Source organism: Camelus bactrianus, chromosome 13 (genome assembly GCF_048773025.1).
Source record: "Camelus bactrianus isolate YW-2024 breed Bactrian camel chromosome 13, ASM4877302v1, whole genome shotgun sequence".
Taxonomy (NCBI): domain Eukaryota; kingdom Metazoa; phylum Chordata; class Mammalia; order Artiodactyla; family Camelidae; genus Camelus; species Camelus bactrianus.
In genome coordinates, this window is record NC_133551.1 from 46,612,660 (window position 1) to 46,634,664 (window position 22,005).

The 22,005-nt window shown below is 36.0% G+C and overlaps 1 protein-coding gene across 6 annotated transcripts in view; it reads left to right on the forward strand.

Annotated features, from left to right (window-relative positions):
* GPBP1L1 (GC-rich promoter binding protein 1 like 1) overlaps nt 1–22,005 on the forward strand; it is a 48,499-nt gene that overhangs the window by 22,007 nt on the left and 4,487 nt on the right. For all 6 annotated transcript variants that reach the window (XM_010950691.3, XM_045513477.2, XM_010950684.3 and 3 more), the window contains 7 exons: nt 2,004–3,020; nt 3,613–3,727; nt 4,452–4,578; nt 4,983–5,269; nt 13,954–14,026; nt 15,272–15,465; nt 21,851–21,991. In XM_010950691.3, the coding sequence (XP_010948993.1) occupies nt 3,668–3,727; nt 4,452–4,578; nt 4,983–5,269; nt 13,954–14,026; nt 15,272–15,465; nt 21,851–21,991 (882 nt within the window). In that variant the 5' untranslated portion in view covers nt 2,004–3,020; nt 3,613–3,667. The remainder of the gene's footprint in view (nt 1–2,003; nt 3,021–3,612; nt 3,728–4,451; nt 4,579–4,982; nt 5,270–13,953; nt 14,027–15,271; nt 15,466–21,850; nt 21,992–22,005) is intronic.

Here is a 22,005-nt window from a genome sequence, read left to right on the forward strand (position 1 = left end):
AACAGTTAATTATGTCTTTTCCAGAAGAAAGCTTGATTTAATTGATTTTTTCCGTAAGAACTTATTACAGGGGCACTGTCATCATATACTAGGTGTTGCAGGTGTAGACCTATATAAAAACAACCCTAAATTACGCTAAAGGAACGATACCAGTCAGGATTTACTCCCTATATCAATGAGTAATGTGATGAGCATCTATCTAGTTACACAAGCTAGAAATCAGAGTATGAGCTTATATTTCTTCCTTATCCCCCATATCTCATGAGTTATGAAGTCCTGCTTATTTTATTCTTATTTTTATGAATTGACTTCTTTTAATGTGTTGATATTAAAAGCTGGTCTTCCCAGTGTGTGTCTTGGAATTAGTATTAATTTTTAAAGATCTCTGGACTGGACCACAGAACCATTATCAAGGGATTATCCTTGAACTAGCTATTCTTTGTGCAGGCTGGCCTCTAACTTCAGGCCTGGACCAGGGTGCTAACCAGCCCATCCTGTCCCAGCTCACTGATGAGGCCACCTCTTTGCTGCCCGAGAGACCAAATTACAAGCTGTCAGCTTTTCTTTTTCACCTGGTACCCTTTTGGAAGGGGGAGCTTTCTGACTCATATTTAAATGTCCATGGTATATATAATAATATATACAGGTCTATTCAAGTTTTCTATTATTGTGTCACTTTCGCCAATTCATAGAATTGTATCTAGTTTACTATTTTCATATATTAGCATATGATTGATCATAATGTTTTGCTCATAACATTTCTTAATATGTTGTGTTTATTTTTTCTTTTTCATGCTATTTTATTTGTATTTTTTCCCCAAGCAGCTTTACCAGAGAGAAAGAAAAATACCATTTGATAAAATGGGATCTAAAAAAATGACACAAATGAACTTATTTACAAAACAAACAGACTCACAGCCATAGAAAACAAACTTACGGTTACCAGTGGGGGAAAAATGGGGTGGAGGAATAAATTGAGAGCTCAGGATTTGCAGATACTGACTACTGTATATAATATAGATAAATAGTAGAGTCCTACTGTATAGCACAGGGAACTGTATTCAGTATCTTGTAATAGCCTATAATGAAAAAGAATATGAAAAGGAATATGTATGTAACTGAATCACTTTGCTGTACAACAAAAATTAACATTGTAAACTGATAGTACATCAATTAAAAAATCCTACTTAACATTTTTTAAATATATATTTTATTTATTTTGTTTGTGTGGTTTGTTTTTGAGGGGGTAATTAAGTTTATTTATTAAGTTGCTTTTTAACTGAGATACTGGGGATTGAACCCAGGATCTCATGCGCCAAGCATGTGCTCTAACCACTGAGCTGTAACACCCTCAATTTTTTTTTTTCTTTTCATTATCTTTATTTTTTCTGAACTTTTTTTTGCTTCTGTCCTTTCTGTATCTTTAGGTTTGCTTAATTACTCTTTTCCTATTGTGATAAAAATGCTTATTAGGTCAGTTTGGATTTAGTCCTGGTTTTTTTTTTTAAGTTGTTTATAAAGCTTATTGTCCATTAAGTACTGCTCTGGCAAATTTATTCATAGTGCAAATTTATTCATAGTGTTTTTTGTCATTCTGTGTAAGTACTTTGAAATTTTCTTTATCGTTGTCTCATTTCTCTCATGGTAAGAAATCTGACTCCCATTTTTCCTTAATATTTTTTACTTTTTGATCGGATCCCAGTATGTAACCAATCTCCATTTTTCACCTCCTCCCTTGCATGGAATCTTTGCTGACCACATCAAGGTTGTAACAGTGTCTCAGTACTAGGGCAGACCAATGCAGAGTGTGGGAGCCTGAAGTGGAATGAGGAGGACATCATGGCAGAGGGGCAAGGCCAAAGTACATTGAGGGCTTCCATGCAGCAAGAGTTTTGACTCAGACCTTTATTTAGTTGAGCATTTGACCATGTCTTATTTTAGCAACTGTATTAAATAATGATTTTGCCTCTTGTGATACAGTTGTTTTGTTTTTTCATTTATAGTAATAGATTCCAGTGGCCTTTTAAATGAGTGGATAATGATGGGAGTGGATCCAAAATAATAAGTGACTTCTCTACGAAAGCAGAAGAGTCTTATTACCTTCCATTAACTCAGCTTATCTTCGGGAAGGAGCAGAACAAGTGAAATACAAAAAACTGAAGAGAAGAAAACCTCACTTTGGAACTTTGTCCTTGACTGTTTCTTAAGCCCTGTCTTTCTACTTGTTTTAATTTTGCTGTGAATTTATAAATTTTGAAGACCAAAGAAATAGAAAATACATTTGGGAGCTTTATACCAAGAAATTTGGCTTGAAAGCTGCTATTTGGAGGGAAAAGCGTATCAAATTCCTGTCTGTTTTTTTTTTTAAGGTTTCTTATGTCATTAGATTTTGAAGGATAAGACAAATATAAATACATATCTGCACAATATTTTTAGCAGCTGTGTAAAAATAATGAGATTTGTAAATTAAGGGCTTTGTAACGTGGATGTTTTGCTACTGGAGTTGACTGCTCAGAAGATCTTTCATAGCTCTTCAGTGTTTTATTTTTGATCTATCAATTCGATGACATTATTTGCCCACACAGATGTCCACCTGTCTTTCTAAGCTATGACCTTGTTATGAACAGTGTTTGCACTCACTGTGCAAATGTCCACATATTATCTATTTAAGCAACGTCATAGTGCCATCACTCAAGGAAGTTGAATGAGGTGAACATTGATATAGCTCTTTCCCCTTCCCCCCATTTTTTAAATGTAACAAATACTTTTTATATTCCCCTCCCCCTTCCCCTTTCCCCTTCCCCCTTTTGGAAACGTGTCAGGAGCTAGATAGTTTAAGATGAGCAGTTAAAGGGATTGAGAGAGTAATCCACACAGAGCCTGGCTTCTTTGTGCTTCATCAAAAGGCGTGCTGCTGGCCAGCCTAATCAAGTACCCTTTTAACAAGAAAACCTCGTGGGAAATCCAGCTGGCAGACTCAAGGAGTTCAGGAAACAGGACCACAGAGGTTACACTCTGGGGTAAGTATTCTGTGTCTACTGTGGGAGAGCACTGTGTGTGTATATGTATTATGGAAAATATCTGCTGCTTTCTGATGTATTCTGGAGGCTATCAGTAGGGTGATTTGGAGATGCCAGTGGGTCTCTCAGGGAAACTGATGCTAGTTTGAAGAAATTAATATGAACTGAATAGAAAAACTCTTGAGAGGTTGTATCTTCCTTCCCTAGGAAGATGTTTTCTATTGCTTTTGCCTAAAGTTACCTGAGTACCTGAAGCAGATTAATCTCTTATCATTAGTATTTGTAGTTTTAAGTAGTTGTTTATTCTTCAGGTTCTTCTGCTGTAACAGAAGAATTCATTAGCTGCTTTCATATAACCTTCCCTATCTGTGTTCCATCCTTCAGTTTATTTGTTTTTCATGGTCATATATTCACAGACTGTTGCTTTTATTTAGAACTTCTTTGAGGTATGGGGCCTAATGAATAGTCTAGAAAGGCTCAGAGAGCGGGTCTTTCTGTAAAAAGGGGACCCTTAAAATAATCACAGATGCCTTTACACATTGCTGTCAGGTTTTCTTGGAAGAGTAAGTGATTTAAGTTTTCTCATTTTCAGATCCTGGCCATGAGGTTGGATGCCTCACCTTGTTGAAAAGAGACACTGGACCTAAATGGCGCAGCATGACTTTGTTCCTGCTTGGCTAAATTTCTCAACACCACAGTCAGCTAAGGTACTGTCCTCTATTCCTAGTAACTATCCAAATACCAGTTCTTTTCATCCCCATGTTGCCTATGACCTCTGTTTTACAGTTTAGTTAACAGAGGTTTTTTTGTGTGTATTCAGCCTTGCCTGAGGATCTTGAATATGTTTTTATAAAGTTAACTTTCTTTTAATAGGGTATAAATAATTAGGCAGTCCATGTCAGTGTGTGCCCTACTACCTCCAGGTGTCCTGTTTTTTTCCGTTACATGCTAAGCTTTTCTCATTTTCTCATGCTAAGCACACTTAAGACTTCCTATATTAGCTGCAGAACACTTTGGTTTGGGGGGAGAAGGACCTTCGCAATGAATGCACATTTGTCCAAAGAAGATAAATTTTTCTTAATCAAACATCTTGCTTTGCTTTTCCTATTGCAAGATTAACTTAATGTCTTTTTAAGAGTAAAGTTCTAGAGCTTATTCTTTTTGGATATTAACAAGGTTTTTCTCCCCTCATGCAAATAAATAATTGAAGTTGTTGCCTTTTCTCCCCATTAGCTCAGTTAATGATTGAATATGTAACCTTTCTAACTCAGAGAACAGTGGTATCCATAATTCTGGCCCATATGTTCAAAATGGGGGTTTCTGCCACCGTTACTACTTGTTTTCTGAAAGCCTGGTGCAAAATCCAAGATACTGAGAGAGACATATGTATATCTACTTATCTGTTTGCTTCTCCATACTTTATCATCTTAGTCACCTACAGCCACCTTTGAAAAACACGAACACCTACCCCGAGGAGATGGTAGATTTGGAGTAAGCCGTCGTCGACATAATTCCTCTGATGGCTTTTTTAACAATGGACCTCTACGAACGACAGGAGGTAAGCTTTGCCCAACTACTGTGACTCTATTTAAGCTACTCAGAGCAAGCCCAGGCTGAAGGTACATGACCATAATCTTAGAATAAAGATTGTTTGTAAACATAATGCTCACGTAGATCCTCCAGTAGTCATTACTCAACTGTGCTGGCTTTCCAAGTCTATCATTCTTATGTTCTCTTGAGTCATTTATTCAGTGGAAGAACTCATATAGAAATTACATTAAAGTAAAAAGAAAAATGTAACTTGTGATTTCTTTTTTTGTGGGCTTAATCTTTTATTATAAAGGTCCCCTGAAGGGCTTTTGGCAGTACTATAAATTAGATCGGGAAGCATCTGGCCCAGTTGTTTCTGAACTTCCAGAAAACAAACAATCTCTAATGTGTTATTTTTCATTACCGTTTTAGATTCCTGGCACCAGCCCTCCCTGTTCCGCCATGACTCTGTGGACTCCAGTGTCTCTAAGGGAGCATATGCTGGAATCACAGGGAACCTGTCTGGTTGGCACAGCTCTTCCCGAGGTCATGATGGCATGAGCCAGCGTAGTGGGGGTGGCACAGGGAACCATCGCCACTGGAATGGCAGCTTCCACTCCCGGAAAGGCTGTACCTTTCAGGAAAAGCCACCTACAGAGATTAGGGAAGAAAAGAAAGAAGACAAGGTGGAAAAGTTGCAGTTTGAAGAGGAAGACTTTGTGAGTATGAGGGTTTAGTTGTGTGGTTAAAACCTAACAAATAATTCTTAATTAAGACCCTGTTAGTAAAGAGAACATTTCAGAAAATACTAAAAGAGGGAGTCCTTAAGTTCAGATTTTTATTGTTTTAAGGAAGGACAGGAAAGGAGTTGATTAATATGAAGATGATGACTAAAATTCTTATGTAACTTTTATCAAATCTTTGTTTTTCACCTTTATGCTTTTGAAACTTTTTTTAAAAATCTTATTATTTTTCTTTTAAGTTTTATAAGTTTCAGTATTCAGATATTTTTATTTAAAATGTAGTCTTGCATGTTAAGTTTTCTTTCTCCAGCTATCATAAGAGGGTTTTTTTCCCCTTTGATCATGCAGTTAGGAGTATTTTAGCTATTGCCTGTATATTCAGTAAAACTTGATGCAATTGTATATTAAATTACATGCCTTTTGACCTCTTAAGTCAAAAGTAGTTTTTGTGCACCTTTAAAAATGATAACAATGATATTACCATTATTAATGATATATTTTATTTAACCAAGTATGTCCAAATTATTATATTAACATATAATCTGTATCTTTAAATTACTGAGATATTTACGTTGTTTGTTGTACTAGGTCTTCACAATCCTTTGTGTATTCTATACTTGTAACACATCTTAATACAGACTACACGCATTCCATGCACAGCGATACGTGTTGGGTAATGGCAATCGTATAAAATAGTGCAGCTTTAGTTATTTTTAAGTAGCACATTAGAAAAGCCAGTCACTTCAATGACAGCCATTTTACTATGTTAACAAAGCCAACTGAAGAGTCAAATTTAGACATCAGCCCCTCTTATCCTAAGTTTAACAAATGACCTAGGGGTCCTTAAATGTTATTTATTAATGTAAATGCCTACCCCTAGGTGCCTATCCTTCAAAAATTTATTCGTGGAAAGGTCTATAATGTACTGACATATGAAATATTTGTCCAGAATGTCCTAGATTCAGTAGTCTAGAAATTATGATGACACTAAATTATAATTTTGATTATTTATTCAATAAACGTATAAGTAATTCCAGGAAAGACCAGTGGGAGTGATTAAGAAATAAAAATCTCTGTTGTTCATCACACTTTGAGAACTTAGTGAATTCCTCATCAAACTAGCAACAACAAGAAAGTTTAATTGTATTCTTATTAGAAAATGAATTTTTTTACTTTTATTAAGTGAACCTACTATAATTATAATTTATATCTGACCTGAATGTTTATTTAAGATACATCTTGTATTATGACCATAGCCAGCTATTTAGAAAACAAATTTGGGACTCTCTAATTGTTTTAGTTTCTTACATGCCTCAGTTAGAAAAAGACTATAAGAAGTAAGAAGTGGTGTGGCATAAAGTGGAAGTTACTTAAGAGTACCTTTTAAACTAGGTACTATACTACTGATTGACATGGTTTGATAAGGTCTCTTAGTTCTTGGGCATTCCCAGAAAAATGAATTGACAATGGAAAGAAAAATGTTAAGGCAGCATCTGTGTTCACCTGCTAAATGACTTAAAAGGAAGTTTGCTGTCAAATCAAACCTGAACAAGGTCAGTAAGGGCAAGTTTATTTTGCATTTATGTTTCTATAAAATATTCTAAGTGTACTTGAAAGTACGGAGAAAAAAGCAAGTGTGCACATCACCTAGCTTTGTGAAATACTGACATTTTTGCCAAATATGCTCTGTCTGGGCCATTCTTTTACAAAAGAGATAAGATACTGGAGATACAGTTGAAGCTTTCCTAACCTATTCTCCTGACTTTCCACTGGAAGTAATAACCATCTTGATTTTAGTGTTTTATCTTGCTTGTGCATGTTTTGATAGATTTCTATTCTATGAATGTATCCATAAACAATCTATAATGTCATATATATCATTCATATATCAAACGATACAGTATTTTCATCTTTATATGAATGGTATCATATTTTAATTCTCTTTATTTGCTCAAAATTGTTTGAGATTTGTAGTGATGCATAGGGCTCTAGATCAAGTGGTTCTCAATCCAGGAGCAAGTTTGCCTCTGTCAGGGCATATTTGACAATATCTAGAGAAATTTTGGTTGTCACAACTAGGGATAGCATTATTGGCATCTAGTATGTAGAGATCAGGAGTGTTGGTAAACATCTGCAATGCAGAGGACAGCCCCATAAAAAAGGATTAACCAGCCCAAAATGTCAGTAGTTGCTCTATATCTTACCCACTATAGTATAGTGAGTATTCTGTTGTGAGAATGTACTAGGTTTATTTATCCATTTTCCTGTTGACAGACATTTAGGTTGTTAAGGATCTTGTTTTGGAGGATAAATCTAAAGGACTGGAACCATTGTATTGGAACTGGAGAAGGAAGAGTCAAAAATAAGATTTCTTTGCAAAGTAAATTGATGAATAAGTAATTAATTTGAAAAGGAAAAACAGAAGGAGCAGAATTGGAAGGTAGCAGATAATGAAGTCTTGGTACCAAGACTTGGTGAGATCAGAGGTATGCACATGGAAGTTGAGATTTATGGATGGACAGTCACCTGAGTAGAGTAATCTATTCAGAGAGGAGGCCTAGAGCAGAACCTGTGGAGTAGCAGTAAGGGAGAATTAAGTACTTGGTTGAAGAAGAACGGGGTATGAAGAAAGAATAGTTAAAAATAACAAATAAAAGGTATTTGGGGGCATAATTGTTTACAGTGGGTTTTCTATATTATTTTTTCCTATACATTGTATAATTAGAAAGTTATTTTTTGTTTTAAAATAGTATTCGTTTAATGTAATTAACAGTCCTGTATTGGTACATTGGACAAGTATAATAACCCTAATTCTTCCTGAGTTGTTAGATGGATAGTAATACCTACCTTGAAACATTGTAGTGAGGAATAAAGATCACATACATTGAATGATGTGAGATGTTTACCACAGACCTTGACATATTTAGGTTTTAAAATGGTAGCTGTAATTAAATGTGGGAGAGAGCTTTGTATTTGGCAGTTTGATGTGACTTTCCAAGGATTAGAGAATGAATTGGCAATGAGTAGTACACTGTTCCCTGGGGAAAGAGGAGCCAGGTGTGAGGGTAGAGTCTTGTAGGATTGAGAGACTTTAATGTAACCTGAGGAGTAGGTAATCTGTGGAGAGAAGGGATTCTGAGAGGATAGCAACAGTGTAGCCTTATCTTTGAGTGTTCCCAGTTCTCCAATAAAAGCAGAGCTTGGGAGTAGTATTAGGATTTTACTCTCACTGCTTATATTTAGTATTGTGCTGGAGATCCTGCCAAGTGCAGTAAGGCAAGAAAAAGAAATAAAATGCATACAAATTAAAAGGAAGAAATGAAAGTGTCTATTCACAGGTGACATGATTATTTACATAGTAAATCCTAAGGACTCTATACAGAATTAACAAAATTTCAGAATATAAAGTCAATATTAAAAAATTATATTTTTTATATACAGTTGACCCTTGAACAACATGGGTTTGAACTACTGGTGTTCATTTATGTGCAGATTTTTTTCAGTAGTGAATACTGTGGTATGATCCCCAGTTGATTGACTCCACAGATACAAAACCACAGCTTATATGTATATGGAAGGCCAACTATAAGTTATACTTGGATTTTCCACTGTGCTGAGGGTTGGTGCCCCTAACCCCTGTGTGGTTCGATGGTCAGCTGCACTAGCAACAAGCAGTTGGGAAATGGAGTTTTATAAAATATCTTTTGTATTTAAAAAAAAAAAAAAAACTTTAAAAACTGCCTAGGACTAAATTTAACAGAAGATGTGAGAGACATCAATAGTGAACCACAAAATATGGCCAAGAGAAATTATCTAAATAAAAGGAGAGAGATACCGTTTTGAATGGAAGGCTTTGAAATGGAAGACTCCCATGGTCAGCACGTCAACTCTATAGATTGTGCACAGCCACAACCAACATGCTTTCTTGTATAAAATGACAAAATTATTCTAAAATTTATATTGAAATAAAAAGACATATATCTAAAGCAATCTTGAAAAAGAACAAAGTTGGAGGACTTATACTACCTAACTTGAAGACTTTGTATAAAGGTACAGTAGTCAAAATAATGTCACATTATTGTAAGAATAGAGTGATAGTGGGGCAGAATAGAGAGCCCAAAAATAAAACCTACATTTATATGGCCATTTGATTTTCAACAAAGGTACCAAAGCAGGCCAAGGGAAAAAAGAAATGTGTTTTTAACAAATGGTGCCGAAACAACACACACACATATATCTGCCTCTGCCACATAGCATACCAAAAAGAGAGAGAGAATTTGAGATGGATTATAGACCTAAATGTATGGCCTAAAATGAAGAAAACTTGGGAGAATATCTTTCTAGCATAGGAGATTAAAAAAATTTCTTTGGACGCAGGAAGCAATAACCATAAAGGAAAAACATTGATAAATCAGACTTCATAAAAATTTAAAGCTTCTACTCATTTCACAGAGAAAATATTTGCAAAACATAGATTTGAAAAGGGACCTGTACCCATAATATGAATAACTCTTAAAACTCAATTTTTAAAAAATGAACAAGATTTGAACAATATCACAAAGGCAGATGTACGAACGGTCAGTAGGCACTTTTAAAAACTGGTGTCATTAGTCATAAGGGAAATGTGGAACTGCAAATTAAGACCACTGTGAAATACTGCTGACACCCACCACAATGACTGATACTTAAAAGTCTGAAAACACTAAACTTTGGTGACATTTTTTGAGCACTTGGAACTTTGATACATTGTTAATAGGAGTGTAGCACAACCATTTTGGGAAAAAGAATGTCTGGCAGTCTCTTATAAAACTAAACATAAACCTACCCTGTGACCCACCACTTCCACTTCTAGGTATTTACTAAAGAGAAATGAAAGTATATGTTTGTTTATTGTAATTTTATTCTTAACAAGCCAAAACTGGAAACAACTGAAATGTCTGTCATAGCAGGAATAGAAAAATTGTGGTGTAATCATGTAATGGACTACTTACTCAGTAATAAAAAAGAATGACTGATAGAACAATGTAATGAATTTCAGTGAAACCTTACACAAAAGGGTACATACTGTATGATTCCAATTGTATGACATTCTACAACAGGCAAATCTGTGGTGGGAAAGAAAAAACAATGATTGCCTGTGTGGAGTGGAGATTGACTGGGAAAGGGCATTAGGAAACTTGCTGATGGTAGGAAGTACTTTTTATCTTTGTAGAGGTTGGGAGGTGTAAGTATTTTTAAAACCTCATGGAATGGTATACTTAGTATTGGTGCATTTCATTGTATGTAAGCTTTAGTTGATTTAAAAAATAGATTAACATCAACAATCATGGAACAAACATATCTACAAGCCTTCTGATGTGAAGCATTGAGAATCCAATACCACCCCCATAAATTCCTTCCCAAAATTCATAACCTGAATCTAACCATGGGGAAAAATCACACAAACTTCAAATTGAGGTTTCTATAAAGAATTACAAAAGATTCTACAGAGTATAATTCAAGTATAATTCAAGAATAATTTCATGAAATAGAATAAGATTTGAAGCCACAAATTGAAAGAACAGCCAGAACATGCAATACTTAGTCTTATGAAATACTAGACTCAAAGCAAAAAAGAAAAGTATCTTGGGCATCCTGACATAAAGAACAAATGACTTATAAAAGAAAGAAAATTAGATACACTCTGACAACACAAGTCAGTGCAGTAACAATTTCAATACTCAAAATGTGAACCAAGGATTTTATGCTCTGTCAAATTTCATTTATAAAGGTCACAGACAAATACCATTGTGTAAGAACAACATTTTATTAACCATATTTGTGGTATGATATTGATATTGTTATTCTGAGGCTATTGTAATACGGAATAAAGCAATTGAAGATCATACTCTACGCCTTGTGTCCTTAAAAACCAGGATTCTTTGTGTAGAGGAATGGAAATACAGATAAAAAATAGAAGATGTTTGGTAAAAACCCCAAGGCACTCAATTTGAATTGGAAATACCAATAAGAAATCATGAGGTCATTTTCATCTTTGAAAATGTGTTTGTCTATATATATATTTCCAGGCTCTGTCCACTGAAAAGTCCTAAAAGCAATGACCAATGCCATAACAATGAGTGTCCCTAGTGCCCAAATTATGATCTTGAGATGCTATTTCTGGTCAGGATATTTAAAGATAAGCTTGGAATATTTTGTCAAACTACATAGCAAAGAAGTAATTAAAGACCATTAGAGTTGTATCAAAAGGATTCAGAAACTAAATTGAAGAGGTCCTCACTGGCCAAACTTGGGATATTTCATTCATCAATTAAGGGGTAATAACTTCAAGTGTTTGAATCACATCAAATATGATTAAATCTTTAAGTTCACGATGATACCTCACCTTAGAAGTTTGGGTTGGGACACTAGTGGCATTCTCACACCCCGTATACAATTAATAACTTAATAACTAAGTCCAGGCATGTATTTGGTCTTTTCCATATGAATTATACCACTGAGTCACCAAATAGATGAGAGGAAGTTCCTTTTTATGGAAATACACTAACTTGTAAAGAAAGAATGATAAAATATATGATCGTTGTTTTGTAGCTTGTAGTTAGTTGATAGTTTAAGGCTGTGAGCCTCAGTGTCCGCTAACATCACAAAAATGAGCACAGCCAGACGTTAGGTGTCTCCTAAGGAAAGAACACAAAACCAGCAAGTAGTTACCTTGCCAAAATAAAAGGGGGGAAGGGGATCCTATCGCCTCTAGAACCAATGACCAATTTTGTAGGAAATGCAGAGGTATAAAATGTTTTTAGCGAAACCTGTAAATTAAGAGATGATTTTTGGAAACAAAACCTATAGTTTGAGGGATACACGCTTGGGTGGTAAAAGAGAAGTGATGGTCACCAGAAGTTAGGAGACTGGTTATTTTTAGAGAGGGGGGAAGGATTTTTTTTTTTCAATGAGGCTTATAAATTGTTTCTGTTTTGGCTGGTAATATTCTGTTGCTTAAGTTGAGTGATGATTACAAGAAATTTTTGCCCATTTGTTTTATGCAGCTTTCTGTATCTATGTTATATTTTACTGTTTTTAAAGAATCAGTGGAAAGGGATTGAAGATGCCAACTAAATGGGGGCAGTGTTTCTGAAAATACTAGGTGTAATGTGACTAAGAACATAGGGCTACAAAAACAAGAAGACATAGCTTTTATCCATATAGACACCTACTGTCTGTCCTGTTCCATCTAGAAGAGTGTATTTACTTGTCCATATTCTGTCACTGATCTGTTCATTTATATAATGAGTTAATAGTTCACTTTGTGTCTGTGCTTGTTCTATGCTAGTGGGTCTCCCCTTGACTGGTTGAAAATACATCCCTGCTGGGGCCCCACTCCTGGAGATTTTGATTCAGAAGCTCTGTAGTGGAGTCTGGGCATCTACTTTTTGTTTAATGTCCCACAGTCAGTTGTGCTAAAAAGCCATTTTCCTCCTCTGTACTAGATTGTAAAGTTTGGGTTTAGACACCAGTTATCATTCTCACACCCTCTATACAGTTAGTTATTAAGTCCAGCCTATTGCCCTTAACACTTCTCCATCCTTCCCGTCATCTTTTCCTGTACTCCTGTTGCCTTCCTTACTCTCCTGGACTATGGAATTGGTCTCCTAATAGTCTCTTAGTTGATATTTAAACCTCTGAAATACATCCTTCAAGCTCCTACCAAACTTGTAAACTAGTGATAGGATCATGTTAACTCTACATGAGGGATGGATCCTCATACCTAAAGAATAAAATCCAATCTGCCTTAAAAATACTCCACAATCTGGCTCTTAACCTACTTTGCCAGGCATCTCTTTCCCCAAAGAAGGATCCTCTCCTTCTCTAGTACTAATGCTGAACTGTTCATAGATCTCTGAATATTCTATTCTCTTCATGTTTTTCCTGTCTTGGTGTTCATTGAGCATTCTTTGAAATTCATCTTTAAGGACTCTTCTTAATAATCACCTCTAGTGAAGCCTTTCCTGATAGCACTTCTCTTTCTAGTAGAATCGACGTTTCCCTTAGTACTACTTCTTCCCTAATGAGAATTTTTAACATAGCCTCTATAACCTTTTATTGTATTTATTTGTCTACAAGTTTATCTTTGTAGTGAAACTGTGATCCTTGTGGGAATAAGGGTTCTTCTTAATTATCTTAATTCCCTTTGTATTCCTAGCACAGTCCCTGGTACATGGTGTGCCTCTGCCCTAAAACAGTCTTATTAGAACTGCTGTGAATACTGTATATTTCACTGACCAGATTTGTCCTCCTTAAATCTGAAAAAAGTGATCCACTTCCTTGTTCATTCAGTTTTCTATGCCTCCTTATTTGGCGTTCATATCCTATAGGAAGATGAGAACTTGCATATTTAGTCTGTTTATTTAAAAAATTTTTTAAATCTTCTTATATTAAAGGAAATGAAACCCAAGAGAGTCTGAGATTAATAAAAGACCTACTGATTTGGCAATTCAGTATCTTCTGTTTATTTGTTAATTTTGAATACAGTGTTAAATAAGTGCTGCTGATATATAATTCTTTGATAGGTTTCATGGTGAAGGCTACTTTGCAAAAAGTGCCAAAAGTGCCAAAATGAATAGCTTCCTGTATCAACCATTAATTTAGCCTTTTTTTCCTAGCCTTCTTTGAATCCAGAAGCTGGCAAACAGAATCAGCCATGCAGACCTATTGGAACCCCTTCTGGAGTGTGGGGTAGGTAGATTTTGCCATTTTAAAGGCACAACTTTAAATTTTTCTTAGCAGGGAGAGGAGCAAAAATTCTTTACCTCTTTTTGTTTGTTTATTTCTTGTTTCTCATCTCATCCATTTGCACATGGTATTAGCTCTTATTTCCCCTGCAAAATACCATTGATACGTAATGGTAGTGAAGTCAGAATGCAGACAATTGAGAGTTTGTAGAGCCCTGAATTTGGAAGCAGATATTAAGCAAAGGGAGAATAATATAATATGTTCATAAGAAGTAGTTTTAATTAGTAATTAGTAGTTAACATTGCTAATTTGCTGGTAACAATTAAATTTCAAGGTGTTTCTATTTCATCTCCTAAATGTTTGGTAGAAATACCAATATATTCTTAAGCATTCTTTCATGTTACTAAATAAATACTCTTCTAAAAATGTTCTTTGAAAGGCTGTATAATATTATATCCTACAGACCATTTTTTTCAACCAGAGTCCAGTTGCTGAATTTGGGGGGTTTTCTGTTGTTTTTGGCAATTATAAATTCTTGTAGTATAGGGCAAGGAGAAACATATATAAATACACACATATGTATATGTTGGAAATAACTAGCCTTACAAAAAATCAAAAGACAAATCAATGTGTTTCGAACCGAGCCTAATCCTGTGGCATTAGGGTCTTTGGCATTTATAGATTGGACTGCCCTAGTCCCTACCTTAGACGTGTTCAGCAACCATGAATCTTACTGGGAAGGCCTTAACATATCTGAATACTAGGTTTGGACCTCAGTTACAGGATTAAGGGCAGTTGCTGTACCGTTTCCTCTTTGTTGATGGCGTATAGCATTGCTCTAGTTTGCCTTAGAAGGTCCCATGGCAGACGCCTTTCTCCAATTTCCTCATCTCTCGCCATTCCCATGCTGACAGGAGTTGCCACCCTTGGATATATTCTTGTTTGGTCTATGCCTGAGTGATCACACCATACACTAGACATGTTATGCCCCTGAAAGACTGCTAACATCTTCGGGCTTTTTGGTTGATTATGAATTTAGAACCAAGTGCTTCAGATGCTGCCTTTTTTCCTATTGTTTCTGAGTAGTGTCACTTTTGAAAAGTATTTGTCATGTTCAGACTAGGAAATGTTTGTCCCTTAGTCTCAGCTGTCAGCTGTTCGTTGAAAATAAGGCCTTTGTATGACCTGTGCTTCATGTTAACCAATAGGTTTGACATTGTTTTATCTTTCCACCATTGTATTTCACAGAAAACCCACCGAGTGCCAAGCAGCCCTCCAAAATGCTAGTCATCAAAAAAGTTTCCAAAGAAGATCCTGCTGCTGCTTTCTCTGCAGCATTCACCTCACCAGGATCTCACCATGCAAATGGAAACAAATCGTCAACCATGGTTCCAAGTGTCTATAAGAACCTGGTTCCTAAGCCTGTACCACCTCCTTCTAAGGTATGATTTGGAATCAGTATAAGAATCTTATAAAGCAGAAGTTGGGGAATAAATCAGAAAATTTTTCAGTAATTTTTTCCTGTTGAGTCATTCACCAGATATTCATTCAGTATCATTAAGTTATATGCATAGTATTGTACTGCCTCCAAACTCTGCTGCTGCCAACTGTATTTTTGTAGGCCTCTCATATTCATTAGGTTCATCTCATAAACCTACTTCTCCTCATTTGCTGTTTTCATTATAACATCAACATCCATTTGATCACTTAGCTGAATATCATGGCTGCTGCTTTCTTCTTCCTCGTTACTCATTCCCCTCTACCAGGCAGTTACAAAGTCCCTGTCAGTTTTTCCCTCTTTGATGTCCTATGCCCTTGTCATCTCACATTTACTATTGTAGTGTACTCTTCTGTTTCCTCATTTCTCCATAATGTTGTCCTCAGAGCTGCCAGAATGATTATCCTAAAACAGTTTGAATATATCACATCCTTTCCCATTAAATCCCTTCAGTTATTTAAAACCATCTATATAGCAGGGGTTGGTAAACTTTGTCTGTAAAGAGCCAGATAATAGGTATTTTAGACTTTGCTGGTCACATATGACATATGATCTTTTTGAAACTTTTTCTTTTTTTTCCAACCCTTTAAAAATGTGAAAAACCATTAGTTCCTGGGCCATACAAAATAGGCTTTGGTCCAGTTTGGGTCTGTGGGTTATAACTTAGCAACCCCTGATCTTATAATGTCCAGACTCCTTAGTGGTGGCATGTATAATTCTTTATAGTCTAAGCCCAGTCTATCTTTTACATTTTACTGCTCTTTCTTTATCTTACCTGGGAAATTATCCTTCAAGTTTATGTCATCCTCTCTGTGAATCCTTTTCTATCTCATACATCTAAAGTTCTAATTAAGCTTTGTATCTCTGATTGAATAGCACTCTGTCCCTTATCACAATATTTATAATAATACTTTATTGCATCTATTTCTTCATTTGGTTGTAATCTCCTTAAGGACTTTAGGTCCTTTTCATATTTGTATCCCTAGCACCCTCACAAAAGCACATGATAATTGCTTGAATCAATTCCAGCCACTGCAAGGAAACAAACAGAATTTACTGTTATTGAGGGGAAAAAAGAACACAGTATTAATTCCCTTTTCTCTGTGCGCAAGCACTTTGGTGAACAAAGAAGTATGACATTGGTCCTGACCCTCCCATGAGCTGAAAGTCTAATTGAGATGACAGGCTATAACAATATAAGGTCATGTGATTGTGTATGAAATAAAATAACAACAGATCCTAAAACAAATCTTGAACAGATATGGAATAACTAAATTAATTAAACACTATTTATTTACACAGTTCAGAGGAGCAAGGTCAGCTTAGACTATGACCATCAAGGAAAATTTTACGAAAAAACTATAATTTGAAATCATCTTTGGAGGATGGTCCAGATTTGGATGTGCAGGAAAATGTCTGGAGAACATTGCTAATTAGAAGAGGTAGTTATATAAAAAGTTCTGGAAACAAAACACTAGACATATTTGAGGGATAGTGAATGAACCATTTTAATTCCTCCTAGTAGCACTGGAGAGATACCAGGACTAAGGGTTATTATTCTAGTTATAATGAAGTTCTCGGAGTAGATAGAATCTCTAAGGGAAAGAGGATAGAAAAATGGGAAAATTAGACTTAGGGACATATTTAATATTCCATAAATAGGTAAATAACAGTGTAATCAGTAGGACTGAGAAATTGTGATTCAGACATAGAAAAAAAGGTATGTCACCACAGAAATCGAGGTGGGTGAGTTTAAGATAGCAGCCAGAGTTGTTAGCACTTGTCAATTGCTGCTGTTAGTTGAAGGAATAACTGAAAAAACGGGACCTTAGGAGTTGGAAAGGTTTTGGTGACATTTCATTTGAGGTTTTAGGAGAGTACATTTAGGGCTGCAAAACAAGATTTCAGAGAATTCAGGAATTATGTGGGTGAAAGTGGTGGTAGTGGCACCTTTGACAGTAAACAGAAACAGAATATAGGTGGTATAGAGTTAAGTGAAAGGATGGAGAAAATCTGTAGCTAGAAGCCCCTAGGGACAACTTGAAAGATCATTAAAAGGATCATGACCCAAGAAGAAATGAGTGGGAATAAACTGATTGACAAGTGGAATTATTTTTGAAAGGGGTTTAGGATAATATTTGTTCCTCCAATGTAGAAGGAAAAGAATGTGAATTCAAGTCAAGAGAGCAACTACTATAGAGAGAAGCAGTGTAGCATGGAAATTAACAGCAGGGCTTTGAGGCAGACAGATTTCACTTCGCTCCCTCTTCTTGATAATAAGACCTTGGATTTGGACAAGTTTCTAACATTCTAAGTCTCAATTTTATCATCTATAAAATGGAGGTAATAGTACCTATCTTTTAAGGGGTTTTGAGGAGTAAGAAAATTTTATGAAGTATTTAAAACTACCATATAGTAAGTGGTAATAAATGGAAGTTATTATCAAATGCCAGCACATTTGTTTTGTTCTATTCCTTTAGAGTTTTCATAAGTGTTACTTCATTTGAAATGTCTCCGGGCATTCTGTCAACCTATAGAAGAAGAGGGTACATGAGTGAGACAGCGTCATATCCTAAAGGGCTTCACAAGGAAGGATAAAAGGATAAAACTCATAACACAGAGCTTAAAATCTGTCTAGTCCTATTGTATGGAAATGATTTGAGGATTGAACAAAAAAGGAAAGCTAATGTAAAGTTTGCTATAAACCGTCCTTGTAAAAGATAGTAAAGCCTGAACAGGGATGATGCAAGTGGGTAGAGGAGGGAGGAAATGATGGCACACAGTGGGAAGCAAATCAGACGGAGGAAGAAAACAGGACACAGAGCATTCTTCCCCAGGAAACTGGGATAACTTTGGAACCATTTCACTGGAGGTAGAGAAGAGAGAAAGAAGAGTTATCAGGAAAAGTTCAGGAAAAGTTGATGAGAGTGGTTCTGGGACCCTTGAATGTGAGATGTTAAAGGAAGGAAGAGATGAGATAACTAGTAGGCAAATGTCGGTTTATCTGTTCATTCATTTTCTCTAGGTGTTCAACAGTTATTACACATTGAGTATCTGTGTATTAAAAGCTGTATGTCACTAGAGGTACAAAATAATCTCAGAGTTGCTGTCTAGTGAAGAGACGGATATAAATATAATTGTACTCCTCTGCATGCTCTGCCTGGAGAGAGTCCTCAGAGTCTTTACAGATAAGGTCATTATATGAACTAGGTTTTGAAGGGGCCAAGAAAAGAGATCTGCCATCTGTTGACATCTTACTATGTTCCAGGATATTCACTAGGCTTTTTACATATTATAACATTTACTCTAAGCCTAGAGTGTGGAAAATTGTGTAATCTGAGATTACATCACTAATAAAGTTATAGGTTTGTCTGACTTCAAACCAGGGTTGTTTCCACTGCCCCAGAATGCTTCCCATCTTGAAGGATTAGAAGGAGAGAGAAGGATGAGAATTCAGGTTTTAGAGTCAGACTTCATGCTACTCTTTAGAAAGTACTTGGAATATAGTACTGGCATATCCCAAGTAGTCATTAAATGGTAGTTTAAAAACAGTAGGAGTTTATTAGGGAGCAAGTAGGTGAGGCATTCCAGGCAAAGGAATTATGTGTTACCTAAAAAAAATAGGGAAGTAAAACATGCCATGTTTGGAAAAGACAAGTGATTAAATATGGCTAGTAGTTGGGAAGTGGTGGAGGGAAGTAAGACTAAAGCCAAATGATGAAGGTTTTTATAAAAGCTCAGGTGAGAGTTTAGGGGTCATATTATCTGCATGATTTTAACAATTTCAATGATTAAACAGTTACAAATAACTAGTTTTTCTAATGAAGTTTACCTAGTAACATGTTACAGCAGAGGAGCACTGAGGCTAGATCCCTGGAGTATGCCTCCATCCGCTGAAGAGACTGGAAGGAATTCAGGAAGTGAGAAGAGAGTGAAGCATCAGGGAATTGAGAAGGAAAAGAGGGACAGGTTCAAAAAAGATGGAAGTATACACAAGATCTTATGGTAGCTTACAGAGAAAAAAATGTAACAATATATATATGTTCATGTATAACTGAAAAATTGTGCTCTACACTGGAATTTGACACAACATTGTAAAATGATTATAAATCAATAAAAAATGTTTAAAAAAAAAGATGGATAATCAGTGATCTCTCATTCCACCAAAACAGATTTTTTTAAAGTTAGCCTTGTAATATGAGGACAAGATTTTTGCTTATTTATTGAAAGAGCTGTCATATTAAAATAGGGACAGAGGTGAGTACTGTGGGGAATTAAATAGTAATAATGAGCAGGTGAAAGACAGCAGATACTGACTTATGCAGCAAAGTTCGACAATAAAAGGATGGCAATATGAGGGAAAATAAATCTTTGGTTTTTTTCTCCCCTTGGCTTCAGTAAAGTGGCTTAGCATGTTTATAGATAAAATGGAAGAAGAGGAGAGAAGATTAGAGATACAAAGGAGAAATAATTGATAAGTTCACAAAGGAATGAGAATAAACAGATGTAGAAGAGGGGGAGCTATCAAAGGAATTTGAGATGCAAAGGAGGAAATTGGGGAAAGATTGGATCCAATGACTTCCAACTTCTCAGTCCAGTATGAGAAGGCAAGATTATTTGAGGTGGAGAGTTGGGATTGATTTGGAATTCAGAGGAAAGGACAGGGTATTTTAGAAAGAAAACAGTGGTTTATACGTGGTTTGCTTTAGTGGATTTCTTTTTTTTCCCCCCTTTATTTTATGTATTTATTTGTTTATTATTGAAGTATAGTTGCTGTACAATATATAATAGTTACAAGTGAACAATATAGTGATTCATAATTTTTAAAGGTTATATTCCATTTATAGTTACTGTTAAATACTGGCTATAATCCATGTGTTACACAATATATCCTCGTAGCTTCTTTTATACATAATAGTTTGTACCTCACTTTAGTGGTTTCTACTATAATTCCTATAATAAAGGGGGCCCAGGGCATAATTGTTTTCTCTAGTGAGCAGCCAGCTATCTAACATAGTGCTTGAGTTACTGAAAATTAAGTTGGAATAAAGTTGGGCAGAGATGTAGGTATCCTGTTGCATGTAACACTGTCTGGTAAACCTGTCGTGCTGCTGTGGCGGAAACTCAGCTGTTTCTGTGCCCTGAGATGGCAAAGGTAAAAGAAAGACAAGGCATCTGGTGACCCTCTGCAGCTCTGGGAAACTATCATCTTTGATATTTAGCCTGAATAAGCTGCCATCTTTAGTTTTCATCAGTGCAAGAAAAAATTTAATCTTTATTCCAGTTGGGGTGTTGTCTCTTATCTGCTTGCATGTTCTTTTTGGAGGCATTGTAGAAAACAGTATTGCATACCAGTTGAGTAACCTTGGAAAATTACATAACTTTCTTAATTTCAGTGTAATTCTCTGTAAAAAGACATAATACCTGATTGGGTTAAGAATTCAGTAAAGTACTGTGGCAGGTATCCAGTACATGGTAGATACTCTGTTAGGTTCATTCCTTTCCTAAAGCCTGTCATACCTTCTTTAATAACAAGAAAGAAATTCTTTTCACTCGGACCATTCCTTTGTACTGGAGGTCTCTTGGTTCTGATTGTTTCATTCTGGAGAAGCAGACCTTTTTTTTTACTTGCTTCAGACTCACTCCATTGACGTGCCTCATCTTCCCTGTTCTCCTCAGACAGAGTGATTGGCTCAGAAAAAAATGGAGTATACCAGTTAAACTTTGCTGCCCTCATGCTTGGGACCAGGGCCCACAAGGCTAAGCAAAAGAAGGGCCTCTGGATTAAAAACCAGGATTGCCTAGACACTTACATTGCCCACTGTGACCTGGATCTAGCTTCCTGCCATGAAATTCCTGAGAAGAGTGATTTTTCTATTGTGCTTTTTCAGGGAGGGTGGTTGAAGAGAGTGAGGAGAAGATGTCAGGATTATATCAAATGTTAACAAACACACCATAAAAGAAGCCATTTAGGGGTCAAGTTTAGAAAAGTGCTGTGTATTATATCTGCCTCTAAAATTCACATACACAGTTAAATGCTTTAAGAAATAACACAGTAAAGAAACCTGTGGTTGAACTTTATTCAGTTTAGCATCTCCCAAGCTTACTGGACTAGAGTTCTCTTTTTAAGAATTACCTATTAATATCCCATGGCTATTATGGTTCCTGTCTGCCTTTTTCCTTGAAGGTTGTATACCTCCCAAATATATTGAGACAGGCAAGCTCTGGGAACTCATTCCCACATAACATTCCACTCTTTGCTTGATGATCTTACAAGCTGAGCTTTTGTCTGCATGCTGTTCTGACTGATTTATTTTCTCCCCATGTAGCCCAGTGCCTGGAAAGCTAACAGAATGGAACACAAATCAGGATCCCTTTCCTCTAGCCGGGAGTCTGCTTTTACCAGTCCGATCTCTGTTATCAAACCGGTAGTACTGGCTGGTGGCACAGTTTTAAGTTCTCCCAAAGAGGTGAGTGAGGATAA